The 24475-nt window shown below is 42.8% G+C and overlaps 1 protein-coding gene across 5 annotated transcripts in view; it reads left to right on the forward strand.

Moving 5' to 3' along the window:
• Positions 1-24475, forward strand: part of AGL (amylo-alpha-1,6-glucosidase and 4-alpha-glucanotransferase) — an 85791-nt gene that overhangs the window by 45126 nt on the left and 16190 nt on the right. For 3 of the 5 annotated variants that reach the window (XM_077276371.1, XM_077276370.1, XM_077276372.1), the window contains 22 exons: positions 4289-4455; positions 4568-4771; positions 6831-7012; positions 8231-8345; positions 8432-8555; positions 8655-8757; positions 9704-9801; positions 11572-11711; positions 11944-12131; positions 14103-14226; positions 15406-15569; positions 16208-16309; positions 17179-17334; positions 17674-17824; positions 18795-18919; positions 19012-19124; positions 19762-19896; positions 20334-20464; positions 21356-21492; positions 22120-22253; positions 23233-23408; positions 24272-24374. In XM_077276371.1, coding sequence (XP_077132486.1) covers positions 4289-4455; positions 4568-4771; positions 6831-7012; positions 8231-8345; positions 8432-8555; positions 8655-8757; positions 9704-9801; positions 11572-11711; positions 11944-12131; positions 14103-14226; positions 15406-15569; positions 16208-16309; positions 17179-17334; positions 17674-17824; positions 18795-18919; positions 19012-19124; positions 19762-19896; positions 20334-20464; positions 21356-21492; positions 22120-22253; positions 23233-23408; positions 24272-24374 — 3072 coding nt within the window. Of the gene's footprint in view, positions 1-4288; positions 4456-4567; positions 4772-6830; positions 7013-8230; positions 8346-8431; positions 8556-8654; positions 8758-9703; positions 9802-11571; positions 11712-11943; positions 12132-13529; positions 13654-14102; positions 14227-15405; positions 15570-16207; positions 16310-17178; positions 17335-17673; positions 17825-18794; positions 18920-19011; positions 19125-19761; positions 19897-20333; positions 20465-21355; positions 21493-22119; positions 22254-23232; positions 23409-24271; positions 24375-24475 lie in introns of all 5 variants that reach the window. The other 2 variants (XM_077276374.1, XM_077276373.1) reach the window with 1 other exon arrangement.

Raw genomic sequence — 24475 nt, forward strand, 5'->3', positions numbered from 1 at the left:
AGTATGGGTGGGTCAAGTGTGTGAGGTGCACGTCAGTGTCAGACAGGTCTGTAGAGCAGAGGCCTGCAGAGTGCTGGCTGAGTGCATGGAGGCACAGGCCAGCGGAGCCCACACCCAGGGCAGCTGAATAGCCTGGCACCCACAGCATACACAGCGATGCAAGTTGTCCATGGTGGCTGGTCTCGGATGTGGACAGTCCTGTGTGCGGAGGTGGATGTCCTGAGCCCGAAAGAGGACTAGCATGTGTAACGATTGCAAACAGGTGGATATGGTGCCTGGCTGCTATCCGGAGGATATCCTGGGCTGTGTACGGCTGGGTGAGTAAAGAGACTGTAAGAGACTGTGATACAGCGAAGCAGGACACCCAAGAGAACTAGTCAGAGGAAGGCTGGCATGTGTAGTGTCTGCAACATATGAGACTGTGTATATGGAGACTGTAATATGGCGTGCGGTCACCCAGGGAAGCTGAACAAGGGAAGTCTGGCCTATTTAGGGACTGCAAATCTAAAGCCATATGATATGTATTGCTATGAACTGGTGTGAACTGAGCACTGATAATATACACTGAAGTTATTTGCATTTGTGTGAATTGGACTTTAACCCCTTCATGACCTTGGGATTTTCCTTTTTTCCGTGTTCGTTTTTCACTCTCCTCCTTCCCAGAGCCATAACTTTTTTTATTTTTCCGTCAATTTGGCCATGTGAGGGCTCATTTTTTGCGGGACGAGTTTTACTTTTGAACAACATCATTGGTTTTAGCATGTCGTGTACTAGAAAACGGGAAAAAAATTCCAAGTGCGGTGAAATTGCAAAAAAAGTGCAGTCCCACACTTTTTTTGTTTGGCTTTTTTGCTAGGTTCACTAAATGCTAAAACTGACCTGCCATTATGATTCTCCAGGTCAGTACGAGTTCATAGACACCTAACATGACTAGGTTATTTTTTATCAAAGTGGTGAAAAAATTCCAAAGTTTGCTAAAAAAAAAACAAAAAAAAAAAAACATTGTGCCATTTTCCGATACTCTTAGCGTCTCCATTTTTCATGATCTGGGGTCGGTTGAGGTCTTATTTTTTGCGTACCGAGCTGACGTTTTTAATGATACCATTTCGGTGCAGATACGTTCTTTTGATCGCCCGTTATTGCATTTTAATGCAATGTCGCGGCGACCAAAAAAACTTAATTCTGGCGTTTCTAATTTTTTTCTCTCTACGCCGTTTAGCGATCAGGTTAATGCTTTTTTTTATTGATAGATCGGGCGATTCTGAACGCGGCGATACCAAATATGTGTAGGTTTGATTTTTTTTTTTTTTTTTATTGATTTATTTTGATTGGAGCGAAAGGGGGGTGATTTAAACTTTTATATTTTTTTTATTTTTTTCACATTTTTGTTTCCTTTTTTTTTTTTTTCACTTTTGCCATGTTTCTATAGCCTCCATGGGAGGCTAGAAGCTGGCCCAACGTGATCGGCTCTGCTACATAGCAGCGATCATAAGATCGCTGCTATGCAGCAGAAATGCAGGTGTGCTGTGAGCGCCGACCACAGGGTGGCGCTCACAGCTGCCCGGGAATCAGTAACCATAGAGGTCTCAAGGACCTCTATGGTTACAATGTAGAAGTATCGCCGACCCCCGATCATGTGACGGGGGTCGCCCATGCAATCATTTCCGACCGCCCGGCCGGAAGCGCCGGTTAAATGCCGCTGTCTGCGTTTGACAGCGGCATTTAACTAGTTAATAGGCGACAGCTGACATGACCCGGCCTTGATGCGGGCTCACCGCCGGAGCCCGCATCAAAGCGGGGCTTCTGACTTCGGACGTACTATCCCGTCCGAGGTCAGAAAGGGGTTAATGCTGTGAGGAAACACATTAAAGAGACCTTTGTGTTGGAACTTTGTGGGTCACTGGGTATGATGCTACCGCAGCATTACACTCATCATGTAGTAATGTCTCATCCTGGTCCCTACCTTGTAGTAATGTCCCATCTTGGTCTTCATCTTGTAGTAATGTCCTATCCTGACTATAATCCTGTAGTAATGTGCCCATCCTGGTCAGCATTTTGCAGTAATGTCCCATCCTGGTCCTCATTTTGTAGTAATGTGCCCATACTGGTCCCTGTTGTGTATTAATGTCCCATCTTGGTCCCTATCTTTTAGTAATGTTCCATACTGGTCCCTATGTTGTAGTAATGTCCCATCGTGGTCCCTTTTGTGCAGTAATGTCCCATTCTGGTCAGCATCTTGTAGTAATGTCCCGTCCTATTGTGTATTAATGTCTCATCTTGGTCCCTATCTTGTAGTAATGTCCCATCCTGGTCCTCATTTTGTATTAATCTGACCATACTTGTACATGTCGTGTATTAATGTCCCATCTTGGTCCATATATTGTAGTAATGTTCCATCCTGTTCCCCATCTTGTAATGATTTCCCATCCTGGTCCCTATATTGTAGTAGTGTCCTATCCTGTTCCCCATCATGTAGTAATGTCTCATCCTGGTCCCTATCTTGTAGGAATGTCCTATCTTGGTCCTCATCTTGTAGTAATGTCCTATCCTGGTCATATTCTTGTAGTAATGTGCCCATTCTGGTCAGCATTTTGCAGTAATGTCCCGTCCTGGTCCCTATCTTGTAGTAATGTCCCATTCTGGTCAACATTTTATAGTAATGTCCCAATCTGGTCAACATTTTGTAGTAATGTGCCCATACTGGTCCCTGTCTTGTATTAATGTCCCATCTTGGTTCCTATCGGTCTTAAATTGTGAAAAAAAAACAACAATTCTTTTAAATTGTGATACAAACAAACAAAAAAATTCTTTTAGATGTCACAAAGATCAACAATTTGCTTCCTCATACTTGTCAAACACATCACAATGGACTTGTCTCTGTAAGTAGCTGAAGCAGAAGACCTGCCTCATCTGCAAAAAGACTGTCCCAGACATCTGCTAGCCAACAGAAGCTCATGTTCTCTGTAAGGTTTCTACCAGATTTTGTTTTAGAGGCACACAGTAGATCCTTTTTTTTCTCATACTGTTCTTATTATTGTAGGTTTAATGTTCCTTATATATAGCAGACCACAGTTTGGGTGATAGAAATTGCTGCCCAGCTCTGAAATGTCTAAAAAGTGTAGGGATCCTGGCTCCCGCTGACAGCGGTTTGAGTTGGCAGAGGCAGCAAGTTCTTATGTGCAAATAGTGAGTAATTTATTAAAAGTCCATAAACCGTTCCAGCTCATAAAACTAAATAGCCTTGTCTTGGCACAAAGGTAGAAAAACAGAATAGTCCATACATATGTCACGGGATCCCCTGTTTAAATATCAGTCCATCACTCACAGCCTTTGACAGACACTGAGCGAAACGAACAGGGTCTCTCCTTCTACACACACAGACCAGGAATGAAGCAGCTGAGCTGCCAGAGTGGAGATATGGGAGCAGCCAGACCCGCCCATCTCTTTCTGACTGCTCCTAAAAATTCAGACCCATGCTGCTCTTTTAAAAAAAAAAAAAAAAAAAAACCTGTTAGCACTAATTGTTCTGGAGCCTGCTTTCCTGGCTTTACATTACCAAGGCCAACCACCTCGGTGATTTCTCCCATCGAGGACCTGTCCAGCTGCCATCATACAAAGGACAACTTAATTAGGTTTTAGTTCACTATGACACATATCTTAAAAAGATGTGGATGCCTTTTTTTTTTTTTTTTTTTTACTTAGTCATGAATTTTTTACACAAATTTTTACAATTGTATTTAATTAACAATTTGGATCATTTTGTTTTCTGCAGCATCCATGTAGAAGCTGAGTGTAGAGTCTGATGTCGACCATGAGAATAAAGCGCTATTCAGACTGATATTTTTCTCTTTCTGTCGAGGTTGGGTTGCTTTTGGTTGGCAAATATAGCACAGCGCATGAGATTATTTTAGTTTGCAGGATTCGCTGGCGTTTGTTCAGAACTGGATCTGTCATAGCTGTTATGGTGCTGTAAATTGCAATATTTGAGAGCGACCATTAGACAGTATTTGGAGCTGTGATGTTGTGACTCTGTTTACGTTGTGTGACACCAACACCGGACCCTGACAGTCTGATGATTTATACAAAGGATAGCCATTATCATATTAGCGGACAACCTCCTTAAACACAGTGTGCTACACTGCTATTAGTAATATAATGTTTAAGTACTTGTGGCATACACATTATATATATATATATATATATATATATATATATATTTATTATTGTTTTTGACATGTGTACCCCATACACTATAGTACTGTCTTACAGTTGTATTCTTCCTCTACAGGAAACAGAAGAGCGGTGAAGGATACATTGTGGTGAATCCGGTGCTGAGGGTTGGAGCTGATAACCGAGTTCTCGCCTTGGATTGCATCACCATTCAGACTTTCCTCTCCAAATGCCTGGGGCCGTTTGATGAGTGGGAGGACAGACTGCGAGTAGCCAAGGAGTCAGGTAACGCTAATTGTCCTACACTGCTCATTATTGATGCTGGTGGTCTGCAAGTGTTCTGACATTGGCGATCCTTTCCGTTATCAGTTTAGTTGATGTATTTTTTATTTTGTAGGCTACAATATGGTGCATTTTACACCCCTTCAGACCCTGGGAACTTCTCGGTCTTGTTACTCATTGGCTGACCAGCTGCAACTAAATCCAGACTTCTCTAGAGCGGGGAAAACCTATAACTGGAGTGATGTTGGGAGACTGGTGGAGAAGATGAGGACGGAATGGAATTTGCTGAGCATCACTGATGTGGTCTATAACCACACGGGTAAGACTGCAGGGCACGGCTGGTACATGCTCGTGAGGTGCCATCAGCTTTCTAAGACTTCAGTATAGAACAAAATCTAACACCTCATATAGATTTAATTGGTATAAGTAATTAGGGGAGGTGTCTCATATGATATATATACAGCAGTTTCGGTGTATCCTATGTGATGTATACAGCAGTTTCGCTGTCTCCTATTTGATGTATACAGCTGTTTAGGTATCTCCTATATAATGTATGTATAGCAGTATCAGTGTCTCTTATGTGATGTTTACAGCAGTGTTGATATCTCCTATGTGATGTATACAGCAGTCTGTGTGTCCTTTGTTTCAAAGTACAAAATACTTCTTCATCAGGAAAGACCAAGTATTTGCGGACTATAAGACACACCTCAAATTTTGGTGTGGAAAATAGGGGTTTTCTTTTAAATGGTGGTGTGTTTTATAGTCTGATTTTACTGTAGCTTACTGGAGTGGGGCTGCTGTGGTGGAGCGGGGTCGCAGGAGGCAGTCGCGTGCTGTGGGAAGCTGGCCGCTGCGGCAGGAGTGGGGCATGTGGGAGGAGGGGATGGCTGGCGGTGCGAGACTGCAGCGTGCCACGTGCTTTCACAAAATGTTGGTGGAGATCCCGTACTTCCCATTGTTTCACTGTGGTGGACTACTGGAAAATGGCTGCCTGAGGCGAAACATGCGCAGATTGAGATCTCACAAGCCAAGATCTCGGGAGACAAAAAAAGAAAGGGGGGAAAGAAGTGCGTCTTATCTGAAAAATTAGGGTAAATATCCAAATAACTCTTGGCAGAAAAAAGGTTCCCACCCCTGATCTAAGGCAATTCCATCATACATTAAATTGCATTTTGTGGGAGGAGAGTGGCCCTGATCCCACCACTAATCCCACCTTAATAAAAATAAATGTCAGTAGTGGTGTAAAAAGTAAAAAAGGCACACATTTTGCTCAAATGAGGTGTTGACAAAATCTGCAACTTTTTCCACCCACATTTCTGATATATAGCCCTAGTTTGAGCTAAGCCTGTCATGTTACTTTGGACTTCTAAAATCCGCCCCCAGTACTAAAATCCACCCCAGTACTAAAATCCACCCCAGTACTAAAATCCACCCCAGCACCATACAAGTTACTGTAACCTATGTCCCCGATCATGGTGCTATAACTGCCCCCGAATATCACTGAAAAAATAGACATTTAATCCTGTGGCGCCTGCTCCATATTTTACAGACTTAAGGATGTTTAGTAGGATGTGCTGGATCTCGGTGCCGTCTTCAGAGACCCTAATTATGCCCACCCGGGTTTGATAGTGGCGTAGCTCACTGCAGAAAGCTGGCAGTCAGCGAGCATATGTGAGATTTCTGTAGGAGACTCTGAACAGTGTGCAGTCTGTCTATTAAACCCTGGAGGGCATTATTCCTGGCTCTGAAGCTCCACTGTTCCCGGATCCAGCGCCTCCCATTTAACTTGCGGCCAGAAATTAATGTAGCAGGCACCAAAGGATTAGATGTTGTTTTTTTTTTTTTTCAATGATATTCTGGGGCGTTTAGCGTTATGTTGCTAGGTGGGGATACAGGATACATTACATATATAGTAATAGCAGTGGTTTAGGAGGCTATATACTCATCTTGTGAACAGCACGGTGGCTCAGTGGTTAGCACTGTTGCTTTGCAGCACTGGGGTCCTGGGTTCAAATCCCACCAAGGACAACATCTGCATGGAGTTTGTATGTTCTCCCCGTGTTTGTGTGGGTTTCCTCCGGGTTCTCCGGTTTCCTCCCTGTGGAATTATTGGTGCTTTATAAATGAGGAAAATAAATAAATCTAGGAGCTCCTGCATGGACTTGAATCTTTGGAGAACATGTAAATCAACATGTCCCTTCTCTGAATGAGGCTCTTATTTCTCAGCGGTCACTTGCAGCAGGATCAGCTTCATTCAGTCGCCACTGCAATTATTACACCTAAGATTGTAACGTACATTGGTAGAAATCCTGATATTTGGATTTTTTCCATATCCATCCCAAGTGTACCTGACCTGATTTCCCTCCTTTTGTCAACAGCTTCTAACAGCAAATGGATCCAGCAGCACCCGGAGTGCGGATACAACCTGGTGAACTCCCCGCACCTGAAGCCGGCGTGGCTCCTGGACAGAGCCCTGTGGCACCTGACCTGCAATGTGGCGGATGGAAAGTACGCTGCCCGGGGGCTTCCTGCACTAATTCAGAATGACCAGCAGCTAAATGTACGTCCCAGTGAGCCAAGTGTCACTGCCCGTACTGGTGTTCAGTCCTCAATAGAGTTTTATTCACTGTCTTGTAAAAAGCGATACTGACGAGATGGCAACAGGGTTATGTGATCTCCTTACAGCAACGTTGTGAATGAGCTTTTCTCCTGCCACTATTGCTAGTGAGCTGCCTCTGTTGATCCTCTCTGATGTCTTGGGAAGATGTCACTGTTGCATTAAAAGGAATCTGTCCATAAGATCAACCACATATATGGTCATGCACATCTTTAAAATCTAAAGTCATCAGCACCTTTATACCTTCTATCTGTTGCTGCATTTCTGAGTCATTACTGTTTCCTGCATATGGAAATGATGTGTTATGTGCTCTGGGCATGGCAAAGCACTTAAAGAGCCTCTGGCTTCTGAGCTTGAATCTCAGCCCAGCACCTGCTTCTTTAGCTTGATTGATATATCCCTGTCTGTGTGATATCAGGCACCAGAAAGGAAATTAGATTGTGAGCTATCAATCAAGCTGCTGGACAGGGAAACAACTCGGGGAGGCATTGGCTTGATAAGTGCTCTGTCACATCAAGAGCACGTAACACCTCCTTTGCATATGAGTAAAAACTCTATTTACTCAGGAATGCAGCAACAGATAGAAGATATAAAGGTGCTAATGGATTTACACTTCGAAGACCTGCAATCAACGTATATGCAGTATGGGAGGAGGGGTTGATATTACTAACAGATTGCCTTTAAGGACTCGTTCATATAAACGTATTTTATGATTTCCTGCTTTCCACATGCAAAACAGCCAACTGCTGAGCTGAGCAAAATGCTTCTGTGTGAAAAGTAGGTAAAGAAAAATGACCAGTCTATGATTCATTGAACTTGTAAAGTTGCCAAACCTGAAAAATGCGGGGCTCAGGGTCTTTCCAGGTCACTAGTCCCCAGACCATAAGCTTCAGCTCTGTGGACTGATTTTCGATGTGCTGTGATACAGCGTACATGCCTTGCTTAGTACATAGAGTTTCATGCTCGGTGAAAATGCAGTAGCGTATCCCAGCATGAAATATTGATATATTAGGTGTGGCTTCTAGAATATAAGTGAGATTGCATGCCAACACCTCTGTGCAAAGCAATGGGGCAAACGTGTGTATTGCAGGAAGTACACAGACCCCAGCCACATGTGTCTGATCTGCCGTGACCCCCTCATTTATGTTATACTTCTTGCAGAATATCCGTGGCATCATATGGGAGGAGATATACCCAAAAATCAAACTCTGGGAGTTTTACCAAGTCAGCGTGGCTAAAGCTGTGGAGCAGTTCCGAGCCCTGCTCAGCGCTGGTGGTAAGGAGGCCACGTACATTACTTATACAGAGCTAATCCGTACTCAACCACACACCAGAATAGGGGTTGATGTGTTTGTACTTCAGGTGCCCAGAAGCAGGGAGCAAAGTCTGATAAAACGCAGTTAGTGATTGTCCAGGACCCAGAATACAGACGTTTCGGAAGCACCGTGGACATGGACACGGCTCTCAGTACTTTCATACCAAACAGGTGGGTGTTAGTTATTTAGGTGGATAGATATCGTGTAGATTTATTTTTCGTTTGCCTTTTATATTCATAGACTCATGTGTAACCTATTTGTGATGGCAGTAATGGGCCGGCAGCTATAGAAGAATGCTGCAACTGGTTCCGTAAGAGGCTCGAAGAACTGAATGCTGAGAAGCACCGACAGATGAACTTCCACCATGAGCAGGTCTCTCTAGATATGTCAGCACGCGCCGTTGAGTTGTTTAGTGATACTAAATGGAAGTAGTCATTAGATTCATGCCGCCAGAGAAAACATAGTTTGAAAACCGATCCGGGGAAGTCATTGGACCAGTCGCATCTCTCCCTATAGTCCCCGGCCGGCGTCTTCCTGCTCCGCACCAAGTGTTTGTCAGGTCTCTCCCATGTATGGGAATCCTACAAAAACAGAGAGTCAATGGTCCACCAAAATTAATAAACAAAAAGTTTTTGAAAGATATCAAAAGGAAGTGGCATAAAACATACATTAATAGTAATAAAATCTGTAGACTCAGGTGCAAAAGTCACAAGGTCTACACATATAATATAAGGGGGCGTTTAATCCGACAGACTGGATGTATTGACCTCAGCAGGAACTTACCTTCACGGGCTGCAGCTTTCGGTTGTTTTTTCCTACCTTGTGACATATTAGTAAAGGTCTAGAGAAGTAACTAGAGCACAAAACATGGAGATTCCAGCTGTATTTACGTGCTTCGGTACCTCTGTGCTTACATTACATTCCCATGGGTGGTCTGCATGGTTAGATTTACTGTCATTCCACTTACACCTAAAACTTCTAGATCTATTCAAGTGTAAAGCTGTGTGGGTATAAATGCTGGATGCCGTGAACCAATACAGCAATGCTCGTCAACTTCTGTCATTATCGTATACTGTAGATAGAGTTGACCCGACTTCTTGCAGTTTCACGCATACATTTTACACATTCGTACTGCTACTTCCTTACGAGTTTCCTAGTGTGACAATTGTTATACAAATGCTCCGTGCATCACATCTCAGCAGTCCCTTTCCATTTGTGCTATCGTGGGTATATGGACAGTGAAGAGAGCTGGGCTGCCCCCCTAAGCTTCTCCTTGGAGTGCACGTTTTACATTTTGCTTATGTCGTCTTGCTTTTAGGCAGTGAACTGTATTTTGGGGACCATGACTTATGAACGTTTGGCAAATCAAGGTCCGAAGCTTGGAGCCATAACCAGGAAAGATCCTATTGTCACCAGGTAACGGCGATTAAACGGGATCGTTAGGAATCTGTTGGGGCTCATTCAGACTTCCGATTTTCACATACAAGGGTTGTCCCTGTTTTTCATGGATAGCACTTGCACCTGTGATAATCTTTGGGGTTATTCACATCTCTGTGATTTTTCATTTGTCCAATTTTGATCTGGGGATCGGATCAACATTGGCAATGCAAGTCAATGGGACCTTGAAAAAATCGGATCACACTTGAATGACATCTGAGTGCAGTCCGATTTTCACGGACTGTCAAAATAGAGATGGTGGAGAAACTTTTATTTTTAATTTCTCCACATATGAGAAAAACGGATGACACTTGGACCATGATCTGATCAAACTCTGATGAAAGGGTGATCAGAATTATTGGTCCATTTATCTTGCACATGAAAAAGTCAGACGTGTGAATGAGCCCTAAGGCTGTGAACTGATATATAGATTATTCCAGATAATGTAAGCCATATTGAATGGCTCGATTAAGGGTCAATAATGGCTTTTTTTTTAGAATCGCTGCTTCCAATTGATAGTGCTAGAGTAATAGTCCTCTTCCTCACTGAAGAGATAATTTGCATATCTAATTTCCCAGAGGAGCTTGCATGGCTTTTAAGTCTCTTCACTATGACGTGCCAAACTTGACATATCACCCTAAACAATGAGAAACATTACCCCTTAGACCCCCATCCCAGATATTATAAACATGGCGACTATTTTTGCAATCTGAGCAGTAATTTTCCAATAGTCTTAATAATTTTTAATTGATCTTAATTATTGAGCTATTCTGGTTTTACTGGTGCATTTCACCCTGAGTAAGAATATTGAGGCCATTAATGGTTTTGTTCCGTCATTTTCTCTCTGTCTATTCATATGTGTCACCGATCCATAACTTTGCTCCCATCCCTCACAGTACAAGTGTCTTGCTGCCAATCACTACAAAACATATTATATGTGATACAAATGGCTTGAAGAGAGTGAGAGAAAAAGTTTTGAAAAATATGAGAAAAAATATAAAAATTCAAATAATCCCCCTTTGCCCATGCAAAAATTAAAACAGTAAAATACGGTAAGCATGTTTGGTACTGCTGCATCCATAAGTCACATTTATGAAAATACAAAATGATTTAACCCATCAGATAAATGCTGCAAACAAAGTAAAATAAAAACGCCAGAATTGCCCACCCACTCAAATACAATAAAAACTTTGTATGTTCTCAAAAATGGTAGCAATAAAAATTACAGATCGTCACAAAAAAAACAAACCCTCAGACCGCTCCATCAACAGAAAAATAATAAACTTATGGGCCTCCAAAATATTGTATTTATTTATTTTTTTTACAAATTTCAGTTTTTTTCAAATATAAATACTGTAAAAAACTATATGTTAGCTAAAAGCTATACGTTTGGTATTGTCGTAATTGTACTGACCCAGAGAAACATATTGGAAGACGGGGAAGCAAAAACAAAGTCACCAAAACTGCGTCCGCAATGGGTATTTAAAGTGGCATAAAAGATGCCGCCAGTGACCCAGCTGATACCTTTCACCACTTATGTTAATGCTGATGAGTACGTGTTCATGTACCGCATTTATTGCCAGTCTCTTCTTACTCTTTCATACACAATGTCCTTTTACATTAACTATATTTAGTTGGGGAAATCCTTTATTTTGTGGTGTCTAAAGTCAGACTTTTTGGGTTCTTTCACTAGCCATTGAAGCGATAATGTAGTCCAAGCTTTACTGTGAAACTTATTATTTTTTTTAGCTATTTCACGTTCCCATTTGAAAAAATGACCCTACAAGAAGAGGAGCCATTCATGCACCAGCCCGACAAAGGATGCTTCTTCATGGCTCACAATGGCTGGGTCATGGGGGATGATCCGCTGCGGAATTTTGCTGGACCAGGTACAGTTCAATTCACACTGTACTGTAGGTGACGCTCTGAAATATCCCGATATGTGAGATGTGGGACACTTTTTTTTTGCATTAATGACTGAATTGGTTTTGGAAATTGACTGCAGGGTCTAAAGTTGGAATTCTTATTATACTGAAATTGTATACAAGTATATCGATATTGCCTAATGAGTATTACACATGGCCGCACATATAATACCTGGTAATGATCCTCTCTTCCTAGATTCCAACGTGTACCTGCGCAGAGAGCTGATATGCTGGGGGGACAGCGTGAAGCTGCGGTATGGTGACAAGCCATCGGACTGTCCATATCTGTGGGATCATATGAAGAAATACACAGAAATCACTGCCTCTCACTTTCATGGAGTCCGGCTTGACAACTGTCATTCTACCCCTATTCACGTGGCTGAGGTAGGCAAAAAGGAAAGCATCAGGTGCGGTGTGCGTGATATGTGAGCGTCAGGGGTGAGTCCTGGTCCATTATGATGTCACGATTTAACAGTAGTTAAAATTAATTTACGGTAATAATTGCAATCCCCCCCAAGCTTCTGAGTCAGCAGAATAGTGTCCCAGGCAGCGTGTTCTCTGCTAATAGAATTGCCCCCAATAATGGGAAACTTACGTTCCCAGCCTAATATTTATGCAGATTCTCCATACTTTATATTTCAATCTAAAGCGCTGTGTCAGGTGTAAAGGAGGGAAGTTTAAGGGGGTTTCAAGGGAGAGGTTACTAAAAGCTTTGTCCCCATTCAGAAATCTTTCTTTCCTAGGCTGGGAGGGCTATAAAAATACAGAGTATTACTTACCCACTGTCCTCTGGTCTAGCATTATTTCGCCGCCACTGCCCGTTCTCTGCTGTTTGTCCTCCGTGCTTTCATTGTGTGAGTTCAGCAGCGTGTGCTGGGTACATGGGCAGAGCCGCCTAGATCACTGATTGGCTGCAGCGCTGTTTAGGTGACATGAGCTCTGCAAACAAACAGCAGAGAACAGGGCAGTGGCAGAGAGATGGTGCTTGACCTGAGGCGGGTGGGTAAGAAAGAAATTGTGGTGTTTTTCATAGACATCGTCGCCTATGAAAAGAGATTGTAGCTTTTCAGAAACATTTCTGAGTGTGTGTACAAGCTATGTACACGCTTTGGCATATGTCCATTATAAAATGTAGGAAAATCTCCTTGTTAGCTCCGTCAGCCATGGATGAACATCCACACTAGCACGCCAGTCACACTGGGGACTTTGTGACCCCTATTCTTATGATTGGCACAGGGGTGCCAGCAGTTAGGCTTTCACAGTTCCTCATTTCTTACCATCCTGTGGATAATTTATTGAGGAACTTAGTCAGAAGATCCCTTTAAGTAAAGTAATCATGTAAGTTGTGATTCACAAGGGAAGACCTGATAACCACATTTTTTCCCTGTAACGTGCCAATTCCATGGCGGTCTGTGTCACAAATAACCAGCCTGGACCCCGGAGGAAGAGCCTATATATAGTGGATGGCCCCAAGCAGGGACCCATTCTGTAACGTCCATATAGACTATGGGGTGTATGGATAGGGACTGCCTTAGTGGCAGACATGACACAGTGTATGAATATGTGGTCACCACTTATAGTATGGACGAGTGCTTATAAATGTGATCTGTTTCCCGAAGCCATAGGGTTCCATTACTCGTGTATTAACCCCCTCCCCTCCTGCAGTATGGGTATAGGGAGCACTCTTACGTCTGTATAGTAGCAATGTCAGAGCCGTATCACTTGTGTGCCTCGTCTGTGACGTGTGTGAACAGTGTCATACGTAGCACTTTGTGTCTGTAGGAAATGCTGGCCGCAGCCCGGTCAGTCAGGCCCAATCTGTATGTGATTGCTGAGCTCTTCACAGGCAGTGAATATATCGACAATGTGTTTGTCAACCGCCTGGGGATAACCAGCCTCATTCGAGGTATCTGCTCGCGGAACTGCTGCTCTGGAGAATGTTAATGCTGCATTCAATTACTAAATGCTGCCGTGTTTTTCTTTTTCTCCCCATAACTCTGCTCCTTACCGTTCCTCACCTTAATTTCTCACCCCTCTTATTTATTGCGCTGTCTGTGCATGCACCTCCATGTCTACCCTGAACACATCTGTGCCTAGTACTCCACCTCACGCTACTTCTTTTTTTCCCGCCACTTCTTCTTCCCTTCACGTCTCATCTTTCTTTTTTTCTGTCGTTCTGTTATTCTTTATATTCTTCCTCCTGGTTTCACCTTTTTCTTCTTCTCCTTCCTTTTTATTCTGATATCTTTTTTCATTTTTCTGTTTTGTATCTCGCCCTTTTTTCTTGGCGGTCTTTACCCTCTGATTCTTGCATGCCCCCTCTCTTGTTCCTCCTGCGTTTCCTGCTACTTGTAGTACTTGCTGGATGCTGCTAGGAAGCTGCGCCCGGACTTGTATGTAGTGGCTGAGCTGTTCACTGGGAGTGAGGATCTGGACAATGTGTTTGTCACTAGGCTGGGCATTAGCTCCCTTATACGAGGTAGGCTGCTGGTTTTTGGCATGCATTAATTCTGCTAAGACTTCTGCTTTTCTAACTGGATAATCCAATATGACATATGTAAGCCTGCGGTGTAATTGTTAATACATAACATAAAATCTGCTCATATCATAACGTGTTAGTAAATGATAGACTCCATAAACTTACAATAGGATACCCCGTTAAGTACCATCATCTTCAACACTGATTACACAAGAACCACAAGACTGATTTCATCAGATATCATTGTAATCCGTATAACAGCGCCAACCTGACAGTGTCTGTAGTTTACTTAGCAAAATCCTGATGACAGGTTCACTTTAAAGGGTGCTGGTTTGGGAGTATTTTAGAGGACACACAAGTTATAACCATATGACCCGCCTTTTCAGAATCCCTGATAACGCACATGGAGCGAGGGGTCTATATTGGTCATTGTCATTGTGCTACATAAGGCTCTGAGCAAAGATGACGTAGCCTAAAAATCCCCGTAAACATTAGATCATTTGTCCGACAGCTGTCGCCCCCATACGCAGGTACACTCGGCTGAATGCTCCTTTATGAGAGACTCGCCAGACTCCATTGTGAGTGGCTCCTGGAGAACAGAAGGATCGGTTTTTGGAAATCTAACAGGCCGACCCCTTCTGTTCCCCAACATAATGTGTCATAGTACAGTTCAGAGGCCTCGATACACAATTATCAGTCAGCCATCCATGCCGATATCAACGGGTTCAGCTGACTTTAGTCTAATGTGTATTGGGGCTATTAGTGATATTCCCTGTCAGGTGGTATGATCAGACATCTTCTATGTAGAGGGTCCACTGGGATCATGATATACTCTTTTATAGTAGTTTAATTGCTAAGTACAGTAATTTCAGTAATAAGAACATATGTGGAAATTGCGGATTAAATATACATATAATACACAAGAGTATTACAAATTATATCAGCATATCTCTTTACAAGTCATAGCTGTGATAGAAATATATAGGTGACACCATAACCGCATCATGATAATGGAGCACACGGCTAAATTCAGAGTTCCTCCACTATGTGCATCGGTCATATAGATGCGCTCGCCCATACAGGCAGCTTCTTATACATTCACCATCTGTTTGTACATTCTCCATATCTGTCGTATCTCTTTGTGATATGGTGTAAGCTACAAGGGTCTTTTCTCCCCAGAGGCCATGAGTGCTTACAACAGCCATGAGGAAGGCCGGCTGGTGTATCGCTATGGTGGGGAACCAGTGGGATCCTTCGTGCAGCCGTCCCTCAGACCGCTGGTTCCTGGAATCGCCCACGCACTGTTCATGGATGTTACACATGACAACGAGAGTCCCATCACGGTAAGAATCTTCCTATTCATTATTCAATCATCAGTATATAAAAGAAAAAATAGTGGTTGTATGAGACTGAAAGAGAATTGCTCGGCCATGTCTGGTAGTCACTCGTCTGGTTCTGCGTCTGTGTAATCGAGGATGGACACGGAGGAGCTGGAACAGTGGACTGGAAAGGTTATAATAAAAGCTTTTTAATATACAGTGCGGTAAAGATTTTAAACAGTACTCTGGTGCTGTAATGTGCACAATTTACTGTACAAGTATATAGAAACTGTATGACAGTATAATGTGGACATTTCATGGCAATATTGTTAGGAACCATCAGGACGACTTTACTACTCAAACTAGTGGTAAGGCTGTCATAGAGTAGCAATAAAAATGATCCCTGTTTTGCAGTAATCTGATGAAACCATATGTAAATTAGCCTGGAAGTGCATTGTAGGCGTGTTGATGCATTTGGGGTGCACTGCCACTCCCCAGGACACTTACTCCTGGCTTCAAATTCAATATCATCAGACTCTTCCTTAACAGCGGGCGCCTTGCCAGCCATAACCTGCAAAGTTGGAAATATAAATGATGGCAAATGTGTAGCAAATGTAAATCTATAAGACATCCCAGTGATGTAACCGCCTCTTGTTTTCCAGCACCGATCTGCTTACGACTCCTTGCCCAGTACAGCCATTGTGTCTATGGCATGCTGTGCCACTGGGAGTACACGGGGATATGATGAGCTGGTGCCACATCAGGTTGGTTATTGCATGTCACATCCGAGTAACAGATCTGTATGATAAAGATTGCAGTGAAGAGATACACGGCGCATGGAGGTCCACACAGCGTTGTATTTGATATCTTTTTGTTTCGGTAGTGTTTAGTTTCATAGTTTTTAATATTGAAGCATAACATGTTGATCCAGAGGATGGCAAAAACCCCATGGGGCAGACATTAAGGGTATGTGCGCACGATGCAGATTTAGTGCAGAAACGCTGCAGAACTGCACTGTGATTTACAGTACAATGTAAATCAATGTGAAAAAAAAAAGCTGTGCACATGGTGCAGAAAAATCTGCGCAAAAACGCTGCATATTTCAAAGAAGTGCATGTCACTTCTTTTGTGCAGTTCTGCAGCGTTTCTGCACCCCTCCATTATAGAAATAAAATCTGCACTAAAAACGCATAAAAAAACGCAGCTGCAGATTCTGCCAGGAGATGCAGATTTTGTGCAGAAAATTCTGCACCTCTTTTCTTACGTGTGCACATAGCCTAATAGCGCCATATTAGGCTAAAGATTCCTTCCTCGCTTTACATATGGCAATCTGACTAGTTCCCCGGATCCACGTCCCATCACAGAATCTAGTGCCCATAACCTGTATTCATCAATAAAGGCATCTAGGCCTCTCCTGATCTTTAGTAGTACATCCACCATTACATCATGTGGCAGAGAGATCCATAGTCTCACTGCTCGTACAGAAACGTACGGTCTTCGGCCTCCCTGCGACCAGTGAGAGATGTCCGCTTTCACGCTTGACTATTAATCTCATGTAACTAAGGATCCTGTGACCCCCTTTTGACTGCACAGTATCGTATTGATCATTAATATGGGCTACTTTCCCCTGCAGATTTCTGTGGTGTCGGAGGAGAGATTTTACACTAAGTGGAACCCCAGTGTGGCCGTCCCCGGGGCTGGAGAGGTGAATGCTAACAGTGGCATTATATCAGGGAAGAAAGCTTTGAACAGACTCCATCAGGAACTGGCAGCCCGCGGGTTCATTCAGGTAATGGCACCAACACGCTCTTAGGTTTCTCACCACATCCAGTATGACAAGTGATGAGCAGATGTGCTCGGATAAGGTGTTATCTGAGCATGCTCGGGTGATAACCGAGTGTCTTCGGAGTGCTCGAAAAATATGTTCAAGTCCCCGAGGCTGCATGTCTTGCGGCTTTTCCATATCTGCAACACCTGCAGCCGCAGGGACTTGAACATATTATCCGAGCACGCCCAAGATTTTTGGATAACACTCGAGCATGCTCAGATAACACCTTATCCGAGCACATTGCTCATCACTAACCATGACGCATTGAAATGTTTTTCTTTCTTCCCATTTCCTCACAAGGTTTATGTGGATCAAGTGGATGAGGATATTGTAGCCGTCACCCGTCACTGTCCTCATACACACCAGTCAGTGGTTGCCGTGTCTAGGACGGCTTTTAGAGACCCTAAAACTTCATTCTACAGCAAGGAGGTCCCACAGATGTGCATTCCAGGTACAGTCTTGTTATATGACGGCTAAGACATAACTTTGTCTAGAAATCAGTACAATGGATTTAAAGTAATAAAAATGGCTGTGAATTGAATTAGTTGTGTCAACGTGATAAGTGAGAAAAACCACGTTTAAGTGCTTGTAAAACCAATAAATGTATTAGTTATTAAAAATCCTCTTTTTCCAAGAGCGGACAGATTTTTAATTCTATAGTTTACTGCTTGTTGCCTATGTTACCGTCCACTTCTGTAGTCTATCAGAGGTGACCAATTCAAGGAGCAGAGTGGTAGAGCTTGTGTCTGGGTTGTTGGATCCAGCCATCTACAATGCCCTGCGCTCCATAATCCTTCTGTTAGCAGTAATAGACAGCGGACAGTTTGGACCGGGGGTCCAACTATGTCACCAGCCCAAACTGTCAGTCATCAGGAGCGCACTGCGAGAAGCCGGGAGGAGGGGAACTATGTGCTCCTGAAGATTGATCTTCAAGAAAACCCCTTTTTTTTTTTAAATAAAAAAAGTTAGCTTTGCAGAAGCTTCTGCACTGTTGTGTACATTCATCCCAATGAGATCAACTTTACAAGTATCGAACAGGGACCTAAAGCATTTGGGAAAATGCCACATTCAGGATGCTTATTCTTGGTGTAAAATCGTTTCAATTTCCCAACTTCCCAATACCCAACCTGCTGTATTTTTGTCTGATGCTTTTCTGATGGGCAAGTAATGTGCAATGGCAGGGGGGAGCCTTGCTTTCTTTCATAATGATTGAGCAGTAAAGAAGAAGAAAATTACCTTTTGGATGACTTTGGAGAGATTTTATGGATGGAAGGAAGTTACTTACCTCTCCGAGAAAGATTTGTCATAGTTGGCTTTTTCATTTTATAGCCAAATTATCATAGCGGAGTCATTGTATTGTTTGTTCGTTTGCTTTATGTTTAGTATAAATCATTAGTGTGACATTGTTTCTTTGTGCGAAGGAAAAATCGAGGAGGTAATACTAGAAGCCAGGACGGTGGAGCGGAGCGCGGAGCCATACAAACAGGACGAGCGCTTCATTAACGGCTTGGCACAGTACACCGTTGAGATCAGGGAACACATTCAGGTAAGAACAGTCGTTGTTTTATTTATTGTAAGGTTCTGCGAAATTCCACTTTAGAGAAAAATAATGAAAGTTGTTTTTTTTTTATCCTGCAGCTCGCTGACAGTAAAATAGTCAGACAAGCTGGGGTGGCGACAAAAGGACCCAATGAATATGTCCAAGAAATAGACTTTGAGAACCTGACCCCAGGAAGTGTCATTATATTCAGGTGATAACCTACAGATCATGTATCTCAGTGTGATGATAATTTCACATCCAGTATCTGGGCTACGGGTATACAACGGCCTGCTACATGGGCAGTCTCCATAAGACCTGCTGGTGTCATGTCATACTATGTATTTCAATAAGTTTTCAGGATTTGTACTTCGGGTAGGCCATCAATATCAGATTAGTGGGAGCTAATTCCCACCAGCCACAGAACAGCTATTGGGAGAGATTGCTGTGCTTGTGCGCTCTCTGCAGCCTCTGCCATGTTTGCATTGCTCTGTGCATCATCTGCCCAGTAGCCGCTGTGATGGGAATTGCAGCGCTATCCTGGTCACTGTAATAGGACTCGCCATTGCTCAGCACAGTCCCTACCAGGTAGACATTGCCTCTGGATGATGATATAGAGCCGCACAGTTTCTCTAGGACAATATGAAGCCGGGCACTGATGAGAATCTAGTAGGGGTGCTGCTGTTGGATTTGGGCTGGTGACTTCAGGTGCGTTTTTTTCTGTTGGTGTAATTGCTTTGGTTTCTAATTTTTCGATCAGTAACACAGCGGTTGTGTTTTATTTTCCTGCTTTTATTATATTTATTCACCCAGATTTGATGTGCAAAGTGTATTGTGTGCATTTACTGCAGGGTAAGCTTGGATCCCAATGCTCAGAAATCCGTGGGTATCTTACGCAACCATTTGATCCAGTTCAGGCCACATTTCAAGTCCGGCAGCCTGAAAGATGATGAGCAGTATCCGATCTTGAAGGTTCCTTTTGAAACGTGAGTGTTATTCACATATTGTTTGTGATTATTTTCTTCTTTGGGATTTGTTTGCTTATATACACATACTAGTAAAGCTTCGTACAGACGTCAGATGGAAAGCTTGCTCATGTTACGTATGGACAAGCTTTCCAATATGGGGCATGCCCTGCAAATCCAGCAAACACGTGACTGCAGCTAGTAATAGGCTGGAAAGAAAGAGAAAGATCTGTCGGGAGCAGACTAAGCTTTTAGCTGATGATTCCTCGGTGTGCTGGAGGCTTCTTTTTCTGCTGCTCCGAGTATCACTCATGTGGACACGTCTCCACAATGACTTATGTGTAGGCTCCATAATGGCCATATTCTAGGACCTCTCTGTAAGACAGGATTGGCTTCACTTTCACACTCTTGTGGCCATTTCTATTCATTAATCTCCATTTCTTTTCTTTCACGTTAAGGACTGCATCTAATCTATCTCTGTCTGACCTTAACCAAGTACTGTATCGCTGTGATTCAGAGGAGCAGGAAGATGGGGGTGGTTGTTACAACATACCAAACTGGACCCCCTTAAAGTATGCAGGTTTACAAGGTGAGGATATTCCTGTGCTTTGTCTAAACTTCAGTGTTGGTGGAATATCTTATATTTTTTAATATAACCAACAAATATGTTGAAACTAACAAACATCCCAATATTAGTGCATTCAGCCGAGTTTAAGTTAATGTGTATGGGGGTCTTAAATGGAATCTGTCACCAGGTTTTTGCTACTCCAACTGAGAGCATCATAATGTAGGAACAGATGAGCGGATTTCAGCGATGTGTTACTTACTGGGCTGCTTGCTGCTGTTTTAATAAAATCACTGTTTTATCGCTTGCAGATCTAGCAGTTCTCTGGATGCTGAGCTCTGTATAACCCCACCCACACCTCTGATTGGCACATGTCTTTGTACACTGTGTATAGGCAGAAAGCAGCCAATCAGTGGTGGGAGCAGGGTTATAAAGAGCTCATGAATATGGAGGACAACCTGGCGGCAGGTTTACTAGTCCTCTAGTGATAATCTGCTGATAAAACAGTGATTTTTATCAAAACTACAGCAAATAGTCCAGTAAGTGACATATCATTGGAATCAGAGTCTATGTCCCTACATTAAGCTGCTCTCAGGTTAGGTGGCAAACATCTGGTGACAGATTCCCTTAAACATAAATTGGATTTTTTGAAATGCAAGAAAAGTGAGATAAATGGTCCGCAATGACTCGCGTTTTTTTGCATCTTTTGAGTTCTGAGTCTACATATTTAATCTCAAAGGTGGTAACCGGAGATTACAATAAAAATGCACCAAAAATACAAAATGAGCAGATGACTGAGATTCCTGCTCATCCTGTACTGGCCAGCCGCTATGTTGTGTGCAGGTTTATCACATCGGATTTCTAAATATTATACTCATTTGTCATTGTATTTGATCACATTTTATTCGTTATCAGGTTTAATGTCCGTCATGGCTGACATCAGACCTAAGAATGATCTTGGACACCCGTTTTGTGATAATTTGCGTTCTGGAGATTGGATGATTGATTACCTGAGTAACCGTCTAATTGCTCGAGGAGGAGCATGTGCGGAGGTAAACTAAGGACAATGTGGAGAGTAACTGTAGTCTTACAATCTACTCAATAAGTGACCGACTGATCAGAATGACACAGTCATAAAACATAGGTTTTGCTATATAATCTGGGATCAGCCTAATATAGGGCAAGAGAGCGTGATTCCAGTGATGTGTCACTTACTTGGTTGCTTACTGTAGTTTTGATAAAATCACAGTTTTATTGGCAGGAGATTATCACTAGATGACTAGTAAACTTGCTGCCATGTAGTTCTCCATATTCATGAGATCGGTGTAACCCTGCCCCATCACAGATTGGCAGCTTTCTGCCTCTGCACAGTGTACACAGAAAGCCTCCAATCAGTGGTGTGGGTGGGTTGTTCAAAGCTCAGCATTCAAAGAACTGGGGGATCTGCAGCAGATAATACTGAGATTTTATCAAAACTGCAGCAAGCAGCCCGGTAAGTTGTACATCACTGGAATCAGGGTCTTTGCCCCTACATAATGCCAATCTCAGATGGGGTAGAAAAATCTGATAACAAATTCCCTTTAAATGTATTGAAACCTACTGTAATCTTATACTGGAATCTGTGTGTTATATTTGTGGTATTTGCTGCATTGATGGCTTTGAATTTCTTTGTCTTTTAGGTGGGCAAATGGTTTGCAGCAATGTTCGCCTATCTAAAGCAAATCCCACGTTACCTGATCCCCTGTTATTTTGATGCCATATTAATTGGAGCTTACACAACTCTTTTGGAAGCGGCTTGGAAACAGATGTCCAGGTATGAGACCTACAACTCCAGAATCTCTGTTTTCCATATAGTTGAGTGTAGACAGAGTAGACTAAAAAATCATCATTTGCTGGATCTCTTTACTTTCTCTAGTGTAACGATGTGTAAATTAAAGCATCAGTTTATGTAAAGGGTTGTGCACAATAAACTAGGGCTTCACTTAAAGGGAACCGGCCAGGTCCCTAAATACTATTAACTTGCAGATATGGGGTTATTCTTCAGGTAAATGCTGCCTGAACACCACACTGAAAAACCACCTGCCAGGAGGAAATGAACTATTCCTCCCAGGAGTCTCCAGCTTTCAGTCATAAAGGTGCAGCCAGAGTGGCAACATTACCACTTAGTACACAATTATCTGCGGCTGTACGCATGCCCTGACATTTTGATTGACAGCTCCTGGTGCCGTGCACCTGTGCAAAGCGAGCTGTCAAAGTGCTGTTACTCAATATGTACTGAGTGGTGACTGTAGCCACGCCAGCCGGCCTCTATGACTGAAAGCAAGCGACCCCCAGGAGGCATAAAATTCATTTGCTCCTGTAGCTGGAGTCGGGCAACATTGTAACACTATTAACATACAGATTAGATTGTGAGCCCCAATGGGGACAGCGATGATAATGTCCGTAAAGTGCTGTGGAATATGATAGCGCATAATAAATATAATGCATCCAAGGTAGACTCGGAGCAGAAATAGAAGTCTTTAAGTAACAGTCCTGAAAGTGGCGAGGATTTGTAGCATGTGCTATCACCCAGTGATTGCATGAGGACTGTAACAGTACAGTACAATCTTAACCCTTTTTGATGGAGATCTTAAGGTGCTTTAGTGTCTCGTTCCCTTTTTTGCCTATAGTATTATCTCGTCTGCTTTTTTGGCCTCATCCTTTAATTTAGTAATGCTCAGCACCCACAGCTACATATCCCAGCGAAGCTTCTGGTAACTACCTGCTGCCATGTTTGTGTATCTCCCCTATAGCTTTGTACAGAACGGGTCTACGTTGGTGAAGCACTTGGCTCTGGGATCAGTGCAGATGTGTGGCGTTGGGAGATTTCCTGCCCTGCCGGTTCTGTCGCCTTCTCTAACCGAAGTGCCATACCGTACCAACAACATCTCACAAGAGAAGGAGCAGTGCTGTCCTTCATTAGCAGCTGGTAAACTTTCACTTTTTATCATTTTACAGTCGATAGAAAATATAGGTCTATCAAGTCTAACCTGGAACCTAAGATCTTGATCCAGAAGAAAGTAAGAAATCCCATGGTGTAGATGCGAATTGTCCCATATTATTAGGGGGAAAGCTCCTTCCTGACTCCACATACGGCGATCAGACTAATTCCCTGGATCAACGCCCCATCACAGAATCCGATGTCCATAACCTGTAATATTCTTTTTATGAAGAAAGGCATCCAGGCCTCCTTGTACTATTGTAGTGAATCCACCATTACACATCATGTGGCCGGGAGTCCAACAGTCTCTCTGCTATTACAGTAAAGAATCGCCTTCTGTGATTATCACTAAACCTCCTTTCCTCTAGACATAGAGAATGTCCCCTTATCACCGCTGTAACCCTACTTGTAAAAAGATCATTGTATATTATAGCTTTTACAACATGTTTTTCTGCATGTATCAGCTGTCAGGTTACCTTTAATTACTTCTTTGCAAATGAATGAAAAATATTCATTATTCAGACTGCAGCAACAGATCAAAGATATAAAGGTGTCTGTGGATTTACATTTCAAAGACCTGCATGCCATATAAGTGGTTTGGTGGGGGGTTGATCTTACAGACAAGACCCTTCTCGGCCTCCCTATGGCTAATCAGCGTAACCTCATCAAATCATAAATGCTGTACTGATGGTCTGCAGTTTATCACCACCCGCTTCCAGTGTTTTCATATAGGACATAAAGAATTGCTTTTCTATTTTATGAGTTTACATGGTGCTGTATTTGGATAATCAATACAATAAATGCCATAGAAACGTTCTGGGCTTACTGATCTTGATTCCGTTTTCTTGTAGGTCTTCCTCATTTCTCCTCTGGGATTTTCCGCTGCTGGGGCAGAGACACTTTTATATCCTTGAGGGGTTTGCTTCTCATCACCGGACGACACATTGAGGCAAGGTCAGAGAAAAATCTTATACCGGGCAATAGGAATGGCAGATGTTCCATTATTAATCAGCGTGAATGTGGCGCTTGCTCTCACTGCCGGCCATGTCATGTAC

The sequence above is a fragment of the Ranitomeya variabilis genome, chromosome 8 (assembly GCF_051348905.1).
Source record: "Ranitomeya variabilis isolate aRanVar5 chromosome 8, aRanVar5.hap1, whole genome shotgun sequence".
Classification (NCBI taxonomy): Eukaryota; Metazoa; Chordata; class Amphibia; order Anura; family Dendrobatidae; genus Ranitomeya; species Ranitomeya variabilis.